Genomic DNA, 25,216 nt, shown 5'->3' with positions numbered 1-25,216 from the left:
CCCTACGCCGCCGCGGGCCCACCCGCAGCCCGGCCTGCCCCTGCCCCCTTAAGGCGCCAGGCTCCGCCCACTGCCGCAGCGCGCCGCTCCCGGAAGTGCCACGTGTACGCAGTGCGCCTGCGTACGCCGCCCGGTAGTTCCGGTGTGGGGCCGTCTCTCCCCTCCTCCCCTGAGCTGGGCCGGGCGCCGCCAGACGGGCGGCACCGCCGAGCCGAGCCGAGCCCGCCGCCATGGCCCAGCCCGCCAGGCCCCCCGCCGGCTACCCCAGCCAGAACGGTGCTGGCCAGCAGCCCTACAGCAACGGTGAGTGCGGTGCCGGGCCGCCTCGGTGGCGGTAGAGGGCCGCAGGGCCCCGGCCGCGGGGAGGGGGCCTGGTGGGGGGCGACTCCCGCCCCGCGGCGCTTCCCCCGGTCCCGGGCTGCCCTGCGGCCGTTCTCCCCGGTGCTGCGGGGGCAGCGGGGCAGGCCTCGGCCCGCGGCGCGGGAGAGGGGGCCGGTGCCCGCGGGCAGAGCGGCGGGGAAGAGGCGTTCCGGGTGACGGGAGCGGGGGAGCCGGCGGCCGCGGGGGCTCCCGGTGCGTTAGCTGCTCGGTTCGCTGAGTTACAGCCCGTAGGAGCGGGTGGGGTCCCCGGCGGCCCCGGGGACAGGTCTGTGTCCGGCTCTGGCGGCGCCCTCGCCGCATCCCGGACACCCGGTGTCCCGAGGGGAAGCGCAGCGCGGGGGGGGGGTGAGAAAAAAGTGGGTAGCGGTGACTGAGTCCTTCTGTCACCCCCCGGGGAGCGTCACCCGGTGTGTGCGAGGACACGGGTGCCGCCCCGGGCGGGGGGTCTGGGGGCGGCTGGCTCCCTGGCTGGGAAATAAAAGGCACTGGGGATTGCCGGACGGGGGAGCCGTGGGGAGCCGCTGGTGGGAGCGTGTCCTGCCGAAAGCGTTACTGAGAAAAACGCAGAGCTGCTTATCAGGCAAACTAAATCGTCATTCTAATCTCTTTTTCGTGACAAAAGTATCCCCGAGTATATTTTTGCGCGCGTCTCGGCTTATAAATTGACAAAAGTGCCTTTCAGAAAACCTGCGTTGACGCCGCAAAGGGAAAATGTACGGCCTGAGCCGCGCTGGATGTGACTTCAGCCCGTCTCCCTGATGGTGAGACGGCCGAGGCGGCGGGCTGAGCCTCTGACCCTTTGGAACGGAGCTGTACATGTGGCAGTGTGGTTATCGCTGGCGGGGGGGGCACCTGGCTGAGCGCGGGCTGCAGCGCAATGGGATTTTTTTTTTATCTTGTCGTTCACGTAAAACCGATACTGTCTTGCTCACTGTGCTATGACTGGGGAACGTCTTGATGACTTTCTTCCCCTCAAAATACATCTTTTTTTAAAACAAGGTATTAAAGATGAAACTGAATAACTTACTGGCCAGCCTTTTAAGCTAGGGAGAAAGAAATACAAGGCAACTCTTGTCTCTGTATCTGTTTTCTTTGCATGTGTGGAAATCTGTGCTGTTGGAAGTATTTCCTGATTTTGCATATACAGGCAGCATCCTCTGTACTTGGTTCCTTAATTATACACTTCTGTGTTTCAGTAGTTGTGCTGCATCATAAGCAATTCAGTTATAATGAGATCTTTTGATTTTTCTGCTTTATGTATGAGTAATTAAATGGTTTGACTTGTCTTCCCCCTCCTCCTTCACAGCACGCTTATTGCTTTTTCTCAAAGTCATCTGCCTTTTACAAACAACTGTATAGTTGCTTATAGGGTCAAGAAAGTGGGAAGCATATGAGTACAGTCTGAAGAGCGAGCCTCTATTCGGGAGAGCTTACGGTCTAAGCAGAGAATGTACAAAGAGAACGTTAGCTAATGGAGTAATTGAGTGGGATGATTTACAGACCGGCGTCGCTTTATGTTTGCTGATTTCCCTGTTGTCAGATTAAGCACATAATGGAAGTTCTGGAGAGGCAGTCGCGGGAGGAGGAATTTCAGGCTACCCGGCTGTCAGGTGTATAAAAAATAAAGAACTGAAATTTAGAATTACGCAAATACAAGGTAATAAAATTGAACAGTTGTTATGGTATGTTAGAGATAAGGTTTGGGTTGCTGGCCTTTTGAATAAATTAAATTATTCAAGTGTGGACTGTTCTTAGCGTTGTTTAAAATATATGTTGAGAAGGTGCTTGCGATCCTTGACCTTTACAGGAAAAACAAAGCTTTTCAAAACAGTCTAGAGGGTACTGAGAGTACTATTGTGGTACTTATAGTGGTCTATGAGGAAAGCAAGCTGTCAACAGAATGATAAATTGTTATGTAGCTGTCAGCTCTTCCTCTCAACTTGTTGCTTGCTTTACTGTTTGCAGGTAACTCCCCAAGCTCGCGTGTGCATGAAGGCAGTAAATTGTCACAGCAGCACCATGTGCTGACCGGGAAGTTGTTTAGCACGGAGCATCAAGTTGCTTAGCATCAACCTTCCTCTACTTCATTTGTGTTTGCCTTTTAATAGGACCAGCATTCTGTATTCATTTAACTGCAGGTTACTAATTTGCTTTCCAGTTAATAGATCTGAAGTGCAAACAAGGAGAAACAATTCTTTTAGAACTGTTTTGTTCTCCTCATGTGATCTCCTAGCGTGGCACTTTGAGGTCATGAGGTGCTTCAGAAGCTGTTGGGTTTGGGAACCAGTGGCTCAAAGTCAGCTGAAGTGGGCACTGGTGGTGACCGATCCCATGGCAGTTCGGTTGGGATGCAGCTTTTCAGTGTGTTTATCCCTGCATCTCCCTGGAGGTTGGAGAGGTGGCAGCTGGGGACAGTGATGTACTAAATAACTGGCTTGGAGTAGGTGACAGTGAAATTTTGTATGGCAGAAAATATGAGTTGAATCCTAGCCTCCCGTGCTAGTATTTTGACCCCTCATTTTATAAAACCATCGGGCAACCTTCATATATGTTCTGGTGCCATTCCTGATCTCTTAGAAATGTTAAATGACCTGTGTTCCTGTAGAGGTGTCTTTTGCTGTTAAGTAGGTGGCCTTGCTTGTATCACTAACTCATCTCTGGGGTTTCTGAGAGTCGGTTGTTTTGCTGCCGTGCAGGTGATCTAGCTCTTCGGTCTGCGCTGAATTCCTTGTTGGTTCTTGGCTTCACAGAACAGTGCAGAAAACCAGCAGCAGCGTTTGGGGAAAGCTGGAGAGCCTATATGCTGACAGGCCTCAGTAAAGAGGTCAGGTCAAGACGGGTACCTGGCAGCAGCAATACAGCAAGTCCTGAGAAGTTTTTGTGCACTGTGAAGCCCTTTGGAAAGGGTTTGCACCCCTCAGTGCTGTTGTTTTAGTTTTGTTCGCAGCTTTATGCAGGCTTGTTTTGGAAACATGAACTATGTGTAGGCTATCAAGACTTTTCGTTGTGCTTCTGACTTCAAAAATAAAAATTGAAATTTGGAACATTGTGCTGTGGTGAATTCGATTTTTTTTTTTTTTTTTTTTTTTTTTTTAAAGAAGCAAAGTGCCATACAAAAGATCAGGTCAGTCGGTTTTGGGTTTCACCTCACTTCCATTGCTTTATCCTAAAACTTATCCCTCAAGCAGGGAAAACAGTGCGTAAGAGAGCAATCCAAGCACTCTTGATTCCTGCCTAGGCTACAGAGTCATGCTCTAAGGTGAATAATCAAGTTATGAAATTAATTTGTATTTGTTCTGTTATTTTTCATACAGTTTATAGTAATGTTGTTATATCAGTGTACACGCTGATGCAGTCAGGAGGCCTGGCATCACATAAGAATTCTTCATCATTCTTAGAGTTAGCAAGTTTAATTTACAATGGATTTTGTAAGTCAATTGTTGAAAACCTGTCTGATACACTGCAGGGTAATTTTTGAAGGTGAGTCATAATTGTTAGAATTTTCATCTTTGCAAACTTTCTGTTTAGATACCATTGATTTTAGAGAATTATTAATTACTGAGATTTATGAGCAGCATTGTAAGGACAGTAGGGTATAACTGGATTTCCTAACTGAACAATAAGTAGCATATTGAGATTAATGGGTGGAGAATAATATGGTATGTACTTTTTATGCACAAATAACAGAGGCAGTGAGGATGAGATCACTGGCACTGTAGTACTGCCTTGGCTATGTAGTTAGCGTGGATATGTATGATATTCAGTGAAGTAACAGCTGTCTGTGAACCGTAGCCTAAGGCTTTCTAGGGAATGAGGAGCTGAATGATCGGTGCAGTATTTGTCCTAACTAAGTATTTCAATGTATTCTGCATTTAGCTTAATTTATTGTGAGAAAGGCCCGAGTTCAAAGCTATTTTAACTTGGAAATGTGAACTTCCTCACCTTTTGAAATTTAACTAGAATGTTTCGATAGGAAACCAGCTGTCTTTGTTTTAATGTGAAATGAAATTCTGTGACTTCATTCTGGTGGCAGCTGTTTCCAGTACTTGTATGGTAAATATATATCCACTCTCCAAGCTAATCTCTCTGGCATGTTTTTGAAAATTTAAGTGTTGAATCCTGCAGGCATTTCTGATCTGGAAAACTAAGTGCTTTTGTTTATCTAGGTTCAAAAAAGATTTTTCAAATCTTAACTAATTCTGGAAATCTGGAAAATAGTACAGGGTTGCAAAGAAAAGAATCTTAACTCTAAACCATGAAGCGGATCTTTTCTGCTTTCAGATGTTTAACTGTGTATGTGGAATGTCTCCAGTATTCAAACTGTGTGTTTAGGGGGGTGGGGGGAGCCACAATGTTCTTATCGCACTGGAAATCTCACGGTGTTCTGTCTATTTGTGTTCCTGTGTAAAGCAGAAATCTGATGATGCTCTTGCCAGCTTGTTTACTGTTTGGAGAGTTATTAACTTTTTTAAATTTTTTTTTCTTCAAATGAGTAAAACTTAGTTCAGCTATACCAACCAACAAATACATAAAAAGCACCATTAACCTATCAAGTTTTATTTTCCTGATTGGTGAATTATTTTATGATAAAATTACCCTTCATTCTGTGTTCGTGACCAGTTGGCCGCTCACATGAGCGGTATGTATATGAATAGTTCTCTTACTAAAATTAACTGCAGAAACTTTCATCGATTACCTCTGTCACTTAAGAAATAGCATGGTGACCTATGCTGAAGCTGGCTGTTCCTGTCTTTGCCGTAAGCTAAAGTTTAAGTTGGTGTCAGTCGTCAAGTGAAACTGAGTTATTACGTAATGGATGCTTCCACTTTCGGTCTGCTCGCTTGTACTACTGCCAGCTGTGTGGGAGAGCACTCCTCTTTGGTCGGCTTGCTTTTGCGTGTTTCTGAAGATGGAAATAGTATTGTGTGTGAATTTCAGTCCGGGAGGATAGATTGCGCTCAGGCACTGGAATGCTTAGTGGTTGCGAGGCTACTGTAAAACAAAACAAAGATCTAAGTGTTGATAGCAAAATACCACCAAATTCATGTCCCCTGCAGCAGTACTTCTGTCACATACACCTGATTGTTCTAAAAAAAAAAAAAAAGATTACTTTTATGACTTGGAGACTAATAAAATCCTAAGGAAAGAGATTCCCAGGAACATCTTTTATTTTCAGAAGTGATATGCAACACTGACTTTCTAAAGGGTTTGTTGTTTTTTTTTCTTCCAGGTCCTGTTCAAAATCAGCTGATGCATCCATCAGATGGCCAGGGATATAGCCCTTCAGTTCCAGGATCGTATTCGCATCAGACGCCAGCGAAGGTTCCTCCCCATCAGTCTTCTAGACAGTACAACTATAGTGGCTCTCAGAATGTTTCTCAATTAAACAATTATCAAGGACCTGGGCAGACTCTCAATAGACCACCAGCAGCACCTTTCTCTGGGTCACCAGTACAACAGACAGGTCCTGTTCCACAAGTACTGCTGCCTGCATTGCAAAACTCAGCTGCTATATCATCTGCTGGTAGCTTTCCTCCTGGAGCTAGCCCACCAGTGCTTTCAAACTGGCAGTACAGCCAGACTCCTGTGAGTCAGCCAGTTGGGTCTCAAACAAGCCATTTGGCTCACGTGACGGGGACAGGGTCAGCTCAGCCACCGTCATCATTATCAGGAAATACAAATCCTCCAGGAAATTATCAATATGCTGCTTCTCCGGGAGGTCCTCCGCTTCAGAACAGCTATATGAAGCCAGGTAACCGTAACTTTTTGGTATTTTACCGATGTCTGTTTCTCAGTGTCCTTTTTAAGAAAAGAATATAGAATTGACTCTGCAGCGGCATTTTGCTTGTGGAACGAGGTTGTCAAAGGAGATATTTTGAGAAAATGCACATCAGAAATACTGGGGTGGTTTCTTTGGATTAGAAATGGAAGTTCTGTGTGCGGGTCGGGCATTTCAGTTGGCTGAAGCAGGTAGCTCCTGAATGGTGTCTCATTGTTTTGGGAAGCTGTATGAGTGTGACCTTCACCGTTCCTTGGGGTGGCTGTTGGAGCATTGGCATGCTTCAGTCAGGTGGGGACTTCGGGACTTCATGGTTGAAAACTGTAGTCCTGTTTAGTGAGTGTGGTCTTTTGCAGTTGAAAACTTGTTAGCCTTTCTGTTAGTCACTCGATTCAGGTAGTTCTCTGAACAGCCTCAGGTTGATGCAAACAACTTGAGCACAGCCTGGAAAGAAAACTGAAAAGCATTCTGTGCCATTGAAATAGAGGCCAGTTGAATGGAAAGCTTCCTTCCTCCAAACTTATAATTTTCACTATCTAATAATAATTGTCAGTCTTTAGAAAGTACTCTGAAAGCATGAGACTTCTGTTCCTGCTGCTTGTGTGCTGGTATATGCAGTGGTGAAAAGCTTTTCTAAGACTAAATAGCTCTCTTATATAACTTGTGATTATTATGGAAACAAAGTTAATACTCAAGTTTCTCTTTGCCAAACTGCCGTTCGTTGTTAGAGAGGTTTTTCTAACTGAGCGTGCTAATGGGAGTTACATACAGAAATATTTTAAATGTTAAAGCAATTATTTTTTTTCTTGTGAAATGCTTTTAGACTCATTAGATATTTTTCTTGTTGCTAGTTTTTTGTTATATGCCTGACTGATTTTGTTAGGATATTCAAACTGTCTTAAGCTCACAGAATTTATGAAACTATTTCTGGCAGTTTCTTGGAATAAACAATTATTACTTTGCAGTTCGGGAGGAAAATGCTGAGAAATTTTGGAAGTGGCATATAAAATGAGCGAGTGTCTGGAATAAGAGAATTCTTATATCCATTCAATGGTGAATCCTCCTGAGCAATTTCCCTGGTAGTTTTTTGTAGAACAATGATCACTTTTAAAATTAATTTAGCTCATTTTGCTGATCATACTCATTCTTAGAACAAAGCTCTGCCAGCTGCCTGCCTGCATGACCAACTTTGGACAGCCTCTCAGACACAGAATCTCTTCCAAGTTCTGTGATAGTGTTGCTTGCATATAGCAATTATTAATTAGCTTTGCAGTACCAAACATTAAGTGAACAAACAGATAACTTCACTGGATGTGATTATTTTTCTTTTTTCTTCCTTTTTTTCTTTCCCACCTTCCTTAAATGTGACCATACTGTGCATGCTCATGAAGTTGCATATTTTGTGTGGTGGGGAATTCGTCAGTATACTTTCGTGTATGGCTTACAGGCTTCTGCACTGTGTTGAGACCTTATGATGCTGGACAATTTGGCCTTATCTTTTTAAAGGCTTTTATATTAAAACACATTGGTGTCTCCTAGAGTTAAAGGGCAGTTATACTGGCCTCTGGAATAATAGGGAACAAAGGGGTGGAAGTGCTCTTAGGATTTGGCATTATTTGAAGGGAAGAAAAGCAATTGGGTTTCTAAATGTCTTGGCTTGAGAAAGTCCTAGAATTTTAAAACAGAAGCAATTAAAAACTTTCCTGTGACTTTTAACAAGGAGGGTTAAACATTTCAGAGCAAAACACCTCACACTCGCACAGCAAGTTTATTCAAACTGCACATTGCTAATGCCTTCCCAAGTGAAATCTTTTTCCCAAGTAATTTTAGTAGCTATAGAAACTGTACGTTGCTGTTTTGCATCAGATTATTGAAGTGGAAGATGAGCATCCTGTCAAAAGGAATTTGTTTAGACTCTTACTAGTTCATTCATATGGGGTTGTACTATAACTTTATAAAGTCCAGACTTAGTAACTGAAGTTGGGATGCTTTCTGTACCTCTTGAAATTCTTACCAACAATAGCAACAAAAAGCTGAAAGAGATCGTGGATAATAGCTACAGGAACCCAGTATGAGAAAAGCATGACAGAAACAATCTGAAGTTGTGAAACCTTCTACACGCATGTTAGGATTTATGTATCTCATGCTGTTTATGATTTGAGTAAGAGGAGTATTTAGAGTTCCATCTGTGTGTTTTCATAACAAAACTTTTGTGACTTTTTCAGCTGGGTTAAACTCCTAAAAATTATTCTCTTTACAGGATCTGCACCTCCACCAGTGACTCAGCCTTTAACTCCACTCCACCCCCCTCCAAGGCCACCTTTAGGACCTCCGCCAGTTGGTGGTCCACCTTTAATTAGGCCATCAACACTGACAGCAGGACCACCTAATGCACAGTCTCTGCTAAATTCAGCTGCAAATCGAGAAGGTAAGAAATAATTTGCTCTTTTTGTTGAATTTGAACATTACAACTTGCTCTAATATGCAACCTTTAAAGTCAAGTATGCTGTTCTATTAGACACTCAAATAGTAAAATTGATACTAATGCAGCATAATTTTATGTGAAAGGAGCAGGTAAGGACCTAGATGGAAGTAAAATATTTCCTGTTGACAGTTGTTACTAAAATAAAAACAATTAACACTTTGAAATAGATTTCTAAGTGCTGTTTGACATGTCCATGTCTCCGATAGTTGCCATCTCTTTTTTTTATTTTTAGTGTTCTAAAATAATACTGAAATTCTGATTTCTCTGCATCCTTGACTGCTGTGGGGGACATAATCTGTGTATAACTTCCTGTATTGTTTTATTCTGCAGGGAAAGCTAAAATGTGGACCCTGCAATTCCTTGCCTGTTTACGTAGCTGTACCTTATTCTTCCTTTCTGTGTAAAATCACTGAAACGCATATCTTGGATTTGTTAATTTTCTGAAGGTTGTAACTAGAGGCTGTTAAGCATCAGCTGTTGAAGACAGATATCTGACTTCCTCTGTCTCCTGTGGGCCCGGCACAAATATGCCATTGTTTAAAAACTCATCAGGGCTCTGTATCAAACAGACCTGCAGTTGTATTGCATTTAGTGCCCATGCTGGATGGGGCCATGTGGTAGTTGGCAGTTTTATTTTTACGTATATAGTTTGTTCTGTCAAAGCTGTTGGTTCCTTGCACGTTCAGATTGACAGTTTCTTGTATGTGGTAGGTGTGTGAGTACAAGAATAGTATATTCAGATTTAGCTTAGTTTTGAACATACAAAATGCATTAGAAACTGCTTTTGCTTAGAAAGTCTTTTCTTCATAATGAAGAGAAACATTTCCAGGGCCCTGGAGGGATAGAAATGTTTAGTCTGTGAAGTAGGTTGACTGCTGCGTACTAGCAAGATTCAGCGTATAATGCAAGTTCCTTTTATTGGGTCATCTTTGAAGATTTTAATGATAATAAAAAGTAAATTGAGTACCTACTTCTCCTTAGCAATAGATAATTGGTTTTGTATATTTAGACATAGTTAGCTTACAAAAAACTGTCCTTTGGGAGCACTCTCTCAATTTCAAGGTTTTTCTTATCTCAGCTGGAATTCATATCTTGACTGGTATGTGACCATATCAGAACTGTTGGTGTTTGGTGAGCCGTACTGGACTAAGTGTGTAAGTGAAGGGAATTTGGTGTTTCCGTGAATTATCAGTGGAAAAAGTTCTTCAGGGAACTCAGTACCTAAAGTCCAAGGTGCTTTGAAAACTGCAGCTAGCCTACAGACACTTCTTCTGATGAGGAGGAAGTGTCCCCTAGCACTTTACTGCATATCAGCTTGGAAGTTATGGCAAATAAAGTACTCTTAAAAGATCATTCAACCAGAAGTGTAGGGACTTTTGTTTTCCTTGAAAAAAGACTGTGGGGTTTTATGAATGTCCTTTGTTGAGGTCACGTCAGCAGGGGAGGTGTGTTTGAGAAAGAGGCCAAGATGCGTATTTAATTCAGTTTTGTCCTGGGACAGAAACAAAGTAGATCCAAACTATGCTCATCTTAATACTCATCCAGCAAGTAGGATTTCTTTGCAGTTACCTCATTACAACTTCTTAGTAACTTGTGAAAATTTTTACTGGGACTGTCTTTCTTAATAGGCGATGCTACGTCTGCTGCCAGTGATGGGTCTGTGGTGCAAAACAGCTATGATGCAATCGAAGGTGGTGGCCTCATGGGTAAGGCTTTGAAATTAAAAATGTTTACTATTACATAACTTTTTTTAAGAGTCTGAGGAAGACATAAGTTTAGGCATTTATGTACAAACATATATACTTGGTTTGATGTCTGTCTTGAAACTAAATATGAAATCTGAAGCATTGACAATAGGCATGTCTTTGCCTGTAAGTGTGGTAAAGCAGTTAAGAGCATTTTGCAAAATTGACTGCAGTTGTCAGTTGTTTACACGTAGAAACTAAGCAACAACAAAAAGCCCTCCTGCTGTATTAATGCATCGAGCAAGCTGCTGTTCTTCAGCAATTAAGTATTTGTCTTCTCTGCTTTTAGCAACTCCACATCCTTCTCCAGCACCCCCAAATCTTAAGATGAATAGAAGTGTTGGGTATTCTTACCCTACCTTACCTCCAGGCTACCAAAATACTTCTCCACCTGGAGCACCAGGAATGCAAGCATCTGCTTTGCAATATCCAGATGGATCAAAACATTTCCACCAGGTAAAGACTGTCTGGTTTTTATCTCAGTACTACTCGTGGTGTGTGTGGGTAAAGAAGAGCAAGGATTGGTGTGTGGTGTGCATCTATAGCGTGCTGCTTCTATGGTTCACTGGTGTGCCATTTGTTCAATATGGTAGACATAGTTTGAAACTAATGCTTTTCCTGATGCCTTGGTACCAGTTTGGAAAAGCTGTGCACCAAGCTCTTTCTGAAGTGTTCTGTCCTTGAATCTGTTCAGAATATTTCTCTTAAAACTTTCAGCTGCTTTTGGCATGTTTTTCTTCCCTCGGATTGCTATTTTTAGCTGAAGTATTTGGTTTTTTCCCCTGAAACTTCAAAGCAAACTGACCAACATTTTTGCCAGCTGAGCCTCTGTATTTCAAGAGCTTTGTAGCAAATGTATGCTAATTTTTACCTCTACTATGTTACATGCCTAAGTCCAAGTTTATGTAACAAGTTGTATTTCTAAATATATCATTGTAATACAGTGGCAGTTAATACACAAACAAAACAAAAAAAATTGAAAGGGAAATATGTTTGCTTTTTAAATGAACTGTGGGTTTCATCCAAATAATTGGTGTTAATTTCTGAAATTTTATTGGACTCTAGCCTGCCCTGGGCACTAATCACTTAACTGCATCTATGGGTGGCCTGAGTCTACAGCAAGAAGGATTAAGACCTGTGAATCTTCTTCAAGAAAGAAATATTCTTCCTACGACCCTCTTGAAGGCTCCTGTCCCAAACTTGCATGAAGACATCCAGAAGCTCAATTGTAACCCTGAGTAAGATTATCCATTTGCTATACTTTATCAAAATAAATAGAAGTATAAATTCCTACTTGTAAACATAACTCTTCACAAAATATTTCCTTAATTTTGTGACTAGAAAACATTGAAAACAGGCTTCACTGTGTTACGATAAAGGCGGTAAGTGGTTTAAACTTTGAAGTGAGGAAAATTATCTGTGTAGAAAGTATGAGGAAAAATATGTTGCTTGCAAGGCAGCTGTAGATAGGTACAATGCAAAAACTTTACAATGTAGCTGGCAATGGGTATGATTGAGAAAAGATATAAAATAGGAGTTAACTCACTTGAGTGAAGTCCACCAAAAAGATTGTGAATGCAGAAACGTGAGTGACCTCTGTACTGAAGTAACCCTTTAAAACGACTGAGTAAACGGAATGTCAAACAAGAGGCTGGGACTTGGTTATTCATCTCATCTCTCTGAGGAGACCAACCAAACTGTGTATAACCAGGTACTCCTGCTTTGCAAGTCGTTTGTGATAGATAAAGGAAATAACAGCATCTTTGTGAAGCTGGTCATACAAACAAGCTGGACTGGATTTGCAAAAGTACTGTGCACATCTGCACTTTGTGGAAACCACTGAGTTCTGAAGTCCCTGAAATGACTGTGGAGTTGTTTATAGTTATTTTTGTGTAGTTTTAAGACAACTCTTTAAACTTTGCTGGTTCAGATTTGTATGTAAGTCCACCTCAAAATGGTATTCCAAAATAACACTAAGTGTATAAAGATTTGGTGCAACTTTGAACACTGTTAGGCTTAACTTTGACTTGAGTGACTACAGTGACACAGTTCTGTTTAAAGAGCATGTGTATAAAATAACGTAAGAACTCAAAGTATGTACTGTGGGTCAAGTTCAGACTAAAACAGAATGATTTGACAGAGTTGGAGAAGATCCTTTATCTGGAAACGGAAATTCACCATCACCAGCTCTAGAAAAATATAAAGGATGGTCTGTACTACTGAAATCATCATTTTATTATCTGAAAGCCTCTGAAAATAACCCTTTGTCCTCCATGTAGGTTGTTCCGCTGTACCCTGACTAACATTCCTCAAACTCAGGCCTTACTGAATAAAGCCAAACTTCCTTTGGGGCTCCTGCTTCATCCTTTCAAAGACTTATCGGTATGACAAATATTCAAAACTTTAAATGCTGAAATATCAACTATGCCTGTATTAAAGTCCAGAGCTGGACAATGAATTATAAAAGAAGGGCAAGTACGTTGGCTAATCTTGGCCCAGAAAAATTACCTGGTAACTGACATTTCCCTGTTCCATACAGATCATTGTAATTTTTCTGAAATTTTTCTCCCTGCCATTTTTAAACTTTCAAGCCTCACTTCTTAATTAAAAAAACCACCTCCCAAACCTTAAAAACCCAGAAGCTTAGAGGCAGCATAGCACTTGGACTGTGACAGAAGGCAACACATCTAAATTCCAGTATTGCTTAGATAGCTTTATCTTGTCACATATCAGTTGTAGTTATTGATTTCCTATACCAAACCTAGTACTAATTCTTAACTTAATTAAGAATTAACAAAGTTAAAGGGGTTTGGATATCCTCAGATAGCCAGGAGACTTTGTGAATTTAGCAGTGCAGCTTTTAAGCATTGTTATTTTTCACAATTTAAGTAATTTTTCAAAGATGTGGGGTTTTTCCTGATTTTTGATCTGTATTGGGTGTAGGACTTGATCTTAAACCATCAGTGTAAAATTCAAGACTTTAGAGGCTTGAAAAGGGAACCTACACAGTCAAATAGATTAGAGCTCAGTTCTGACCAGTCGCCTTATTAAGGAATTGTAGGGGTGCTGCAAGGATGCAGAAATACTTCTTCCTTCCACAAGTATGCTTTGACTAGCTAACCAGGAAGCACGGTGTAATGTTGTTATCGTAGATGAATAGCTGTAGTGTGGTGATGCTTTAAAACAGGAAGCTTTTCTTTTCCAGCAATTGCCAGTGGTCACTTCAAGTACTATTGTGAGATGCCGTTCCTGCCGGACATACATTAACCCTTTTGTCAGCTTTCTAGACCAAAGGAGATGGAAATGCAATTTGTGCTATAGAGTGAATGATGGTAAGTTTTAAATGTGCCTATTGCTTTAAACTGTTCAGGTTAACCTTTCCCACCTTGGCCTTTTGAGACTGTAGTATTGTTGGCCATATCAGTACTAGGGATTGTCATCGGTCATGCTGGGGCTGTGAGACATGAGAAATGTTTCCCATGGGCGAAGACAGTGGTGTCACTAATGAAGCACAGGAAGTCTGATGTTGTCTCCCAAGGTACCCTAGCAGGTGACAAAGTAGCTGCCCTACCTAGTGTAGTTCTCCAAAAAGCGTTGCCCAGCAGGCACAAAAGAGTTGAAGTATTTGTTTTTAAAATGCAGCACAGCTAATACTAGTGTGAAGTAATAATATATAAACTTCTCTGCATAGTTCCTGAAGAATTCATGTATAATCCTGTGACAAGAGTTTATGGAGAGCCTCATAAAAGACCTGAAGTCCAGAATGCTACTATTGAGTTTATGGCTCCATCTGAATACATGGTAAGGTTTTATTTCCTTTTAGTTATTCTCTCCCTTTGTTTTATTTCCAGAGGGAAGTCAGAAAATCCTTGTTATAGAGGATGCTTTCCAGCTCAGTAGAACAGTTGCTGCCTCAAGGAGTGTATCTGAGAACTCTTAGGAAGAACTTCAGATAGTTACTTATTTCTAAACATTTATGGTATCAAAGTTCTGTATTTAGAATACGTAGGTGTTTGTAGGTCTTCTCGAAGAAAACTATAGTTCTAGAATTACCCAATAAGAGACAATGCATTCAGAAGTTTTAGCTATCATCTGTGTGCTGTTTATTAGAGTTTAAACTTGCAGTGGAATGTATAAACCTAATCTAATAAATGTCATTTTGAAAATTAAAGGTAATCTTTTCTTTGCTCAGCTACGTCCACCTCAACCACCTGTGTACCTCTTTGTGTTTGATGTCTCTCATAATGCAATAGAGACAGGATACTTGAATACAGTCTGCCAGACCTTGTTAGACAATCTTGACTTGTAAGTACCTTTTTCTTAGAATCTCCTATTTTTGTTCCTCTTATGAAACTTGTGATAGACATCAACATGCCAGTACTTCCTGTCTAGAAGAGAAATTTCCTAGCGTTGGCTAGCAATGGCCAATGCTGCATTAAAATGCAGCGTAAAGCTTTTTCCCATCACAGCTGCACCAGTATCAGAGGTAATTTTGAGGCTTATTTCTCAGTCTGGCTCTTTCCTATCTGCTTCATTAATTCCCAAAGGGAATAAACATTATGTTTATGATGTCTTTTGAACTGTATTTTTTAAAAGCTGAAATTTAGATAAGTATTTGCTGAAAGGAATGCATACATCTAATAGACTTTTCATAAAATACATGCTGCTTGAACTTACATAAATGCTGCTTGGTATTTTGCAGCTTGTTTCTTCCATTTCTTCCATTTCTTATTACCCTCTTAAAAAATTTCTTGAGTGTCTGCTAGGTGACTTTACTATAAGCACCTTTTTTGTTTTTTGTTTTTTTTCTCCAAAATGACTTAGTCAAGCTATTGCGGTGTAGCTGTTAAGCTAACTACTTGGTAACAACCTTAGACAGGTGCAGTGGATGTTTAAAAAAAAAAAAAAAGCCAAAAAAAAAAAAAAGCCAGCAGAAATGAAATTTCATCTTGCTGAACACCATATGTCTCATTTTTAGGCTTCCTGGGAACACTAGAACAAAAATAGGCTTCATAACATTTGACAGCACAATCCATTTCTACAGTCTTCAGGAAGGTCTCTCTCAGCCTCAGATGCTTATAGTTTCAGATATTGAAGGTATGTAGAAATAAATTCTGTGATTAGTATCTACTAATGACTGCTGCTTTTGACAGCCTTTTTAAAAAATGTATCTGGTGGGAGTTTCTAGATCAGATCATTAGTCTCTCTAGCAATGGCTTTAGAAGTAGCATGTGTCTGTGTTCATTTATGAAGCCCCTGATGTCTGAGCAATGCTGTGGCTGTTCATGACTTAAAACACGAAGACAGCCTTCCTAACTTCTAGTTTAATTTGTACAATTATCTAGATTCCTCTTATGATCCCAAATACTGATGCTTGGTAAATTGCTGTGGATTCTGTGGTGACTGATGCTTAGTGCTTGTTCTTCTGCCTTTAGTTTCAAGTCACCTTTCACTGTGTGTTATAGGGCAGGGCAGAATGAATGCTAGAAAATCTTCGCTATGCGTTTTTACTTAATAGTCTTGATTATCCTTCAACCCTGTCAATTGCTACTCTAAACATGGCATTCTAGCCACAGGTATGCTTATGAGAAAAAAAATCCACATAATTATGTTTAAATGGGTTTACACACTGATACTGTATTCTTTTTTTCAATAGGTATAATGGTTGGCAAATACAATTGGGGGAAGCTTGATGTGTTTTTAAGCAATAACTTAAATACTTTTTTTTCCTTCCAGATGTATTTATACCAATGCCAGAAAACTTACTAGTAAATTTAAATGAAAATAAAGAGGTAAGAACTACCTTAAATAACTAGGGATGTTCACATCGTTTGGGATATGCTTGATAATTTCTGGATTACTTAATGCTCTTTAACATCTACAGTTTAAATGCCAAGTTTGAGGTGGAAAAAAGAGGTCTTTTAATTTATCTATGTGACTGTAAACTTTTGCCAACCTGAAACAAGACAGTACTTGACTTTTGCTAGGGCTTTTTCTTTACTACCTTAATATTAGAAGTGTTAATACATGTTTATGTATGTTCAGCTATCAGCTCTATAAAGAAGAAAACTCCGAAGACTCCTAGTCTTAATACATTTGTTTTCTCAACTGTAGCTAATTCAAGATCTGTTGAGGACCTTGCCACAGATGTTTACCAAATCCCTGGAAACTCAGAGTGCTCTGGGGCCTGCGTTACAGGCTGCCTTTAAACTGATGTCCCCCACTGGAGGAAGAATCTCTGTCTTCCAGACACAGCTTCCGTCGGTGGGAATGGGAGCACTAAAGTCACGAGAAGAGCCAAACCAAAGAGCAGCCGCAAAGGTTAGAAAAGCAAAAAGGTTGAGAGAACTGACTGCCCTGTTCTGTACATGTAGGTGGTTCTGGAATTGCCTGTTCTGGGTTAATTTTGTGGTTCTCTTGTTGAGCTAACCTTCCTTTGTTGAAGTAGTAGAAAGAACAAAAAAAAAAACCCCAAGCACTATAAACAGATTAATGATCTGATTTTTTTTTTTAAGATATCACTTTAATCAGTGATGGAGAACCAATTATTAGTGTCCCTGAAAACAGGCAATAAATGTGTTAATCTGTTTGAATTTCCTTTGTATTTTGTAATACTCCATTGTATTAATAGGACATACATCTGACACCATCGACTGATTTTTACAAGAAGTTAGCCTTGGACTGCTCAGGGCAACAGGTTGCAGTGGATTTATTTCTTCTTAGTGGACAATATGCTGACTTGGCTTCTCTAGGTAAGTCATATTAAGCTGTTTTGGGGTGTATAACTCTTGTACTTTTGGCAAATACATAGAATCTACATGAACATTTAGTATATGAACCTGATAGAATGAATCTGGTATGTCAAGATGCAAATTCATCCTTGATGAGCAGTGACAGTGAATAGAATGTAATCTTTCAGTCTTTCCTGATTTAACCTAGTTATTTTCATGTTCTCCCTTAGTGAGTCAGGATTCTTGTGATCCTGGTATAAGTGGCTGAAATACTTTCCTTCTTTTATGCCTTTTAACCATCAGTGTAAAAATATTTAGAGTAAGCTTTATTAGCATTTTAATTATTTTTTTTCTCCGTTTAACCAAACTTCAAGTGACAAAGTACCTGTAATTTCAGGCCAACAGAAAATTATTTCACATCTGAAACTACATACATACTTGAACATCTAGTTGTGTTACATCTGTGTGTGTATGCAGGTCTATAACTGTGTAACAGAGCTATGTGCAGGTGTGAACAGTTTAATACTTAAAGGGAATATTGCATTCAACTGGTGTATTTAAAGACCGCAGCAGCAACTGTCTGCACTCTGCCAATGTATGTTGGTTTTGTTTCAGGTTGTATATCAAGGTATTCTGCAGGTAGTGTCTATTACTACCAGTCTTACCATCATAAACACAACCCTGTCCAGGTGGAGAAATTGCAAAAGGAACTGAAACGATACTTAACTAGAAAGATTGGGTTTGAGGCTGTCATGAGGATAAGATGCACCAAAGGTGTGAACACTTTTTTTTTTTTTTTTTTTTTTTAAAATTGAGGGAGGGGAGTGGAGGGGAAGCGGGTGTTTGCTGTTATTTGGGAATGTTTTGATTGGTGTCTTGGCTGTTATGTAAGCTTAAATGGTTAAAAGACAAAGATTAGAAGAGTGAAATTCAGTACCAGAAATTGGACCATTTATTAAAGACTGTATTTGCAGTATCTTTACTGGCATCCAAGTTCCATTTTACAATGGTTAAAACCGGAAATTTTGTTGGACTGCTATTTCAACAAGGGACTGTTTTTATAGTCTAGAGACTTACTACTATTCTGCATTGATTTGACTTCCAGATTCCTGCTTTCTGCTAGGCTTTGTGGATTCTGTGGATTAGTTGTCTGTCTGGGATATTTACCTTTCCTGAAGATACTTTATTTCATTGAGAAGGATCTTAACGTTCTGATACAGAGCCATCTAACAGTGATGGCAGATGTGTAAACGGTGTCTGTGCTTCACGACTACAAAAATAAAATTGATTTGATGCAATGCTTATCTTGTAGGTCTTTCCATTCATACTTTCCATGGGAACTTCTTCGTACGATCTACAGACTTGTTGTCGTTACCCAACGTAAACCCAGATGCAGGATACGCTGTGCAAATGTCAGTAGAAGAGAGTCTTACTGATATGCAAGTTGTTTCTTTTCAGTCAGCTCTCCTGTACACATCCAGCAAAGGTAAGACACACAGGTAGTGTTAGCTGCATTAACAGTACAGTATTCAGATGAGTCTTTTTGTGTCCATTTATCAGCTGCAATTCAGTTGCAGTAACTTACACTATTTTATCTAATATCAAGATCACAGCTGTGAGGTGTTACTGCATGTTGTTGATGTTGTTGCTTCTTCCAGACTAAGAAGTTTCTTGCAAAACTTAGTTCTGGTCTGAAAATAGGTAGACTTAACCCAGAAACTGAGAACTAACCGTTTTTAAAAGCTACTGGAAATGGCCTGATTCACCACTTGTATGATAAATTAGATTAAATCTTAATTTTTTTTGCTGTTGAGTAAACAGTGGCATTTCTTGTATTGTTTCATAAAACAAAAGTTATGTTTGGAGACTACAGTTTTCTTTTCTTACAGGTGAAAGACGAATTCGTGTCCACACTATGTGCTTGCCTGTTGTAACGACACTGAGCGATGTCTACCTAGGGGCAGATGTACAAGCCATCACTGGGCTGTTAGCCAATATGGGTAAGCATGATAAGAGCTTGTTTGGGTATGTATGGATGATAGCCCTAAAGCTCTGAGCAGTAGTCCCCTGGGAAGTAACATTAGAAGAAAAGATTCTCTCTTTCTAAGAGTGCTTTCTAAGTTGCAAACCTAAGAGTTTGGGGTTTTTTTTAATGCTTGGCTTAGGTAAAGTATCAGCATAGTTGTATGTAAGTCACCTGGACTTAGTTCGGTGCATCATCATGGGCCCCTGGCTTTTTTTTTCTCAATCACTTGTCTTGACTTCCTCTATAGTGTAGTAAAAGCTTATTAAGATGCATGGAAGTATATGTGAAAATGAGAAAAGTTAACATATGTGACTGTATTCCTACCAAGGGAAGAAAAGCCTCTTATTTGAGCTTTGTACTCTATTTTTAGCGGTGGATCGATCAGTTTCTGCTACCTTGAGTGATGCTCGGGATGCCTTGGTCAATGCAGTGATAGATTCTTTATCTGCTTACCGTTCATCAGTCCTAAGCATTCAACAACCTGGTCTCATGGCCCCCCACTCACTACGGCTCTTTCCACTTTATGTACTGGCACTCTTAAAACAGGTGAGAGTTAAAAGGAAGCCGTGCAAGAGGATGATTGTCTGTTTGGCATGTTAACCTCAAGTAAAAGGACATTTCTTTGATGTACAAAATTGCATCTATCGTCTCTTTCAGTATTTTGCTAGGACTCAAAATTGAGAGTTGCTTGATTTAGATCGTTTAATAAAACCAGCCTTCCTGCAATTTGCCATTAGAGTACTGAGATATTTTACAGATTTGAGAACAGTCCTTCTTGTACACATAAAGTTCTCTCAAGATAACGGTTCCATTTCTCTGCACCCCAGAATTGGATGACTTGAAAGGTCAATGTAGAACAAAGCCTTATGTAATTGTTTCTCAGGCCTGGGTAGATAACATATGATTTTACAGGTGGTGAATATGTGTTTTTGGAGTCTGTTATGTTATGAAAAATGGAGGGATTTGGAGAATTTTATGGAGCAAATGTATCAGGGTAACGGACAGGCCTTCTGCTCTTGCCTGCAGAGGAGAGCAATAGGGGATAGAGAAGATGTTTAAAGAATATCACTATGGAGGACGATCTAGTTGAGAAGCGGGAGTTCAGAAGTGTGTATAAAAACAAAAGTATAAATGTTTTAAGCAAGGGAACAGGAAAATATTCAAGACACTGACTAGTCTAGAGAATGTGGCAGGGTACTGGTAGAGTGTTTTTGCAGGAATCTTATTTTTGTGCATTTCTGGAAATGTAGATCTACACAGCAGTTCAGTGTGGATTAAAAGAGAGCTAGCTGGCTGGCAAAGAGGTAGCTGGCTGGCTGTTCATGGAAAAGGTTTAAAGCATTTCACAATATTTTTTAATTGGATTTCCCTGAACTGATACTAGAAGTCATTTTAAGTGTTGGACAAGCTGCCTTTCTGTTCTAGAGAGAATTTTCTGATTCATACCTCTTGATAAGGAATTAACCAGCATGTTGCTACTAGCATGTTCATACTGACATTTGAGCTTTTCATGTAGAAGACTTTATAAGCATTTGACCCAGTCAAGTGGGAGGAGCAAGCCCTGGTTTCGGTTATAGTTGGGTTTTTTTGTCCCAACAAGCCAAGACTATATCTTTATTGTAAATCCATAATTACCTAAGATTCTGTACATTGAAGCCAATCGTAAACTGCTCCAATATTTATTCTTTTAAATTCCATCAAGTAGCTTTTTTGAGGTGTATGTTAGAAGAGACATATTTCAAGATGCTTTCATCTCTGCTGTAGTGCTCACTAGAAAGGATTGACGGTGCAAGGTCACGGTTAATTCTAGAACCCAGAAATGGGAATAAGGAGACTTGTATGATTTATATGTGAAACACTGAAGAGAACTATGGAGAAGTAAAGTAGCAGTGGTAAAATACCCTACCATGAGAAAACACTTATGGCTCATCTCTAAGACTTAAGTTAGAAATAAACGATAGATGGTGTGCTAAATTCAGCTTATCTCACTTTGCTTTAACGGTCAAATTAAATGCCTGATCATTTGCAGAAAGCATTTCAAACTGGGACGAACGCACGTTTAGATGAACGCATTTTTACCATGTGTCAAGTGAAAAACCAGCCCCTTGTTTACCTCATGCTTATGACACATCCCAGTCTGTACAGAGTCGATAATCTCACAGATGAGGTGAGTATTTGCATTGCTACATGGTCTGTTTGTCTGATCCCAAAGATTTGTATGATGTGAAAATAAATTTGTGTTAAAAAATCTCACAAGTTTTCCACATTAAAGCTGCGTAGCTAAAATTTATTGTTTTGTATTTTCCCATTCGTTGCATTTATGCATTTGTTATTTGGGACTGGATTGATGAATTCTGGAGAGAAGCTGTGCTCCGGCTATGGACGGATAGGGAAGGTTTTTTCTAACTTATTTCACTTTTTGCCTTGTGTCATTATTTTGCACTATAAATCACATGTACATAAAGACAGTATAACATATGCTTTAACTTTTTGTCCCTCTGTAACTTCCTTTATTTTAAAATGTCAAAGTAGTTCTGTGAACAGTCAGAGAATGTTTATGTAAGAGCCTGAATAATTTTAGGAATCGCATCTTTTGTACATAACAAATCTGATATTCCAGTTCTAGAACTAATTAACTAAGATTAAGTTGATGAAGTACACTCTCTCTAAGTAAAACACTGAGATTTATTAGTGAATTATGCACTTGAAGTATGACTGGAACTAAACTGATAAAAAGGGTCCAACTTCAGTATTCAGTGTAATACATCCCATTCTTATTAAACCTTCTGTTCTTGGGCCTGTTGCAGTGCATCAAGATGTGAATCACTGTTTTTCTTTTTGCTTTTTCCTTTAGGGGGCTCTTAACATAAATGATAGAACTATACCTCAGCCACCCGTTCTCCAGCTGTCAGTGGAGAAGTTGAGTAGGGATGGTGCTTACCTTATGGATGCTGGCTCTGTAAGTTGTGTAGCGGTGGTAATTTTTAGAAGAATCCAAATTTACTTGATGCGTTCTTTCTGAGAACTCAAAATGTGTAGGAGACTGCTGAGGTGTGGTTTTGCGTTGGATTAACGTTGTTATTGCTGGGTATCTTTCAGGTAATGTTTCTGTGGATTGGGAAGAACTGTGGGCAGAGCTTTATCAGCCAAGTCCTTGGAGTTCCAAATTATGGCTCAATACCGCAGAATATGGTACGTGCTTGCTTTGCTGTACACCAGTTGTACAGTGTCGCCAGAATATTATTTTCATGAGAACTAAAACACTACTATTCAAATATTAGGCCTCTAGTTATTATTCACTATAAATCCAGATTCAGGGAAAGAAATAATTTCAGTTACCTCTCGTGGAGTTTCTCCAGGCTAAAACTTCATAGATCTTCCCATGAAAGCACAGTAAGAAGAGGCTGGCAATGGTTAAGTTTCTCAGAACTGTGGGAGCAGACTGAGAATACTTGCGAATAGCAAGCACAGTGGGTTAGTGGGAAATCCTTCGGTTTCTGCAATAAAACAGGTATTGATGACAGCTGCATCATCACTGTTGTGATAAGCAATTGCTGATACCAGTTTAGTGCACTTGACTGTTTCAAGCCCTTTCAAAGGAGACTAGACTAAAACTATACATCACAACTTATCTGTCTGAGTTTCCTTTATACCTGATTCGGACAGAGTTAGGCTATTTTAAGTGTTCCTTTTACTGTTTTTCTGAAAAATATCATGTATGTATTAATGATACCCTTTGCCTCTTAGACACATCTCCCAGAACTTGAAACTGCAGAATCCATCAGAACAATAGCTTTCATTTCTTGGCTGAGAGAACAGAGACCTTTCTTTCCTATACTATATATAATAAAGTAAGTGATTTTTAACAGTCTTTGTGCTTCTTTAGGGACCTCTTAACAATACATATTTGGATATCATATACTGAACTTTCTTAATGGAAGTTTTAACAATGGCGCATGCTGTGCCTAACAGATTTGACAGCGGATATAACTTGTTATGAGTTGTCTCCAATTAGAATGTCCACAGACTAAAAAAGACTAAATGTCACTGAACAATCTATAGTTAATATCAAATAAATGAAATAAATGCTGGTAAGTGCACTTGTTAGGATTAATCACACGGGCTATTTGAGATCCTCTTTTCATATGTCCTTAAGCTCTTGAAATATCTTGCCACTTGACCTGCAACTTTATTAATGCATTGCACTGTAGATCTTGGCGAATGTTTATTTCACTCAAACACTTATATTTTCATTTTTAAGGGACGACAGTCCATTGAAATCAAGTTTTCTGCAAAATATGATTGAAGACAGAACAGAATCAGCCTTATCATACTATGAATTCCTCCTTCATATACAGCAGCAAGTGAATAAATGAAACACTAGCCTTTGGCTCACTTTAAGGAAAGATTTTGCAGTAAAGAACGATTGTGCTTGTAATATCTTCATTAAATCTGTGGCCTGAGGCAGTTGATGAGAAGTTCTCACTGTGATTTCAACGAACTAGAGCAAATAAAGGACCACATCTGAGAATCAAATGTGCAACTACATAATATTGTACCTTAAAAAAAAAAAAAAAATCAAACTGTTGGAACTGGTTGAGCACCTTTAATTTGCTGCAAATCATGTTTTTACTGTAAGTAGTTGCAGCATGAAGTACATTTACAAAGGCAATACTGAAAAGGTGAAATACATTTTGTAAAATAAAGAGTTCTTTGTTGTTCAAAATGTATATTTCTGTAACTCTTTGCATTTTTTTTTTTTTTTTGCTGCTAGATATAAAACCTCACAATACTGATCATGATTTGCAGGGAAATTCTTTCTAAGTGCATCCAGTGATTACAGACAGAGCATCTCAATGTTCAACTTAATGCTTAAAGTAGCAATGAAACAACTGTTCATTGAGAAATGAACAAATACTTACAAAGTGTAGAATCCAGTGCTTGGATTGGATTATGTCTTAACCAAGCTTAAGGTAAGCTTAACCTGGACAAGATGGCTGAATTTGTTAAAGCTTTTAATAAGTCAGTATTCTAATTAAAAAATAGTGGGGACGAGCGGGCCTTATATGAGACACATTTTAAAATGTGAGTGGCTGAGTCAGCAGCAGAAGTAGACTTAGGTAGATGGCAGGCTTTTTTTTTCTTCAGTAAAAGGAATAGTTTTAATTTCAGTTTATAAATGGTGTGGGAGGGGAAGGGCAAGGAAAGTTATCTCAGATTTTTTGGTTTACGTTCAGTAGACTTTTGGCTGTTGTTTACATTAACTGAACGTTAGGCCCCTAAAATCTAGTGTGTTTCTGAAGCGAGTTTGTGTGACAGCACTTCAAACCTAATGTTTCGAGACAACATTGAATATTCTGACGTTAAAATTGGAGAGATTATTTTTCCAAAGACAAAAATATTATATTGCATTTGAAGATTTGTTTATGGTTTGAGACTTGCTTGAAGTTTTCAAAAAAAAATTTTTTACTGCAGCTGTGTAATGAGCCTAGGTCCAAAGCCAGTGTGCACCAAATAAAAGCTTTAACTATACTCTCAGATCCCTGCCAGAGCTACAGATGGAAGTTGACATTGGACTTGAAGTGAAAATTGATATACAAAAATATTTAAATAATTTTATAAAAGTATTGATAAGTGTTCTGTTTTGGAGATTAAGTTATCATTGATAGCTACCAATGTAAAGAGTATTTAAGTTACTGTATCCCTATGCCCGTGGAAGTGTTTCATATGGAAAAATCTTGGTTTGCTTTTTTTTAATAGTGGTAAACTTAAAGGTCTTGCAAAAACTACTTCCTGGGGCAAGTAACTTGAACAGGTAAAACACTTATAAATGGTCAAACATGTACTGTGATTAGGCTAGTTAACTTACATTTTGTGATACAAGTGTCAAAGGACATCATAGGGTAATCATCTGCTACCATTTCAGGCTGTAGCTGCACGTGATTGTCAGGAGTTGCCTTACTTCAGGGGAGGAGTTTCTTTGGGGAAATTGTTCTTGTCGCTTCAGCACAAGAAGCTAAAGTTCAGAACAATGTCTAAAATAGCATGAAAAGACTATTATAGAACCAA

The 25,216-nt window shown here is 39.6% G+C and overlaps 1 protein-coding gene across 1 annotated transcript; it reads left to right on the top strand.

Annotated features, from left to right (window-relative positions):
- The first annotated feature begins 227 nt into the window (after positions 1 to 227).
- Positions 228 to 24,337, top strand: SEC24A (SEC24 homolog A, COPII coat complex component). Its single transcript, XM_050905121.1, has 23 exons — positions 228 to 303; positions 5,612 to 6,133; positions 8,421 to 8,588; positions 10,274 to 10,351; positions 10,680 to 10,846; positions 11,456 to 11,628; positions 12,670 to 12,772; positions 13,596 to 13,722; positions 14,082 to 14,191; positions 14,583 to 14,695; positions 15,369 to 15,487; positions 16,127 to 16,182; positions 16,505 to 16,711; positions 17,022 to 17,142; positions 17,737 to 17,895; positions 18,434 to 18,607; positions 19,011 to 19,121; positions 19,518 to 19,693; positions 21,177 to 21,314; positions 22,002 to 22,106; positions 22,247 to 22,339; positions 22,895 to 22,998; positions 23,409 to 24,337. The coding sequence occupies exons 1-23, from the start codon at positions 231 to 233 to the stop codon at positions 23,521 to 23,523; spliced, it is 3,312 nt and encodes a 1,103-aa protein (XP_050761078.1). The 5' UTR covers positions 228 to 230; the 3' UTR covers positions 23,524 to 24,337.
- Positions 24,338 to 25,216: the final 879 nt, after the last annotated feature.

This window comes from Gymnogyps californianus, chromosome 14 (genome assembly GCF_018139145.2).
Source record: "Gymnogyps californianus isolate 813 chromosome 14, ASM1813914v2, whole genome shotgun sequence".
NCBI lineage: Eukaryota > Metazoa > Chordata > Aves > Accipitriformes > Cathartidae > Gymnogyps > Gymnogyps californianus.
This window is presented reverse-complemented; position numbering and strand designations above follow the sequence as displayed.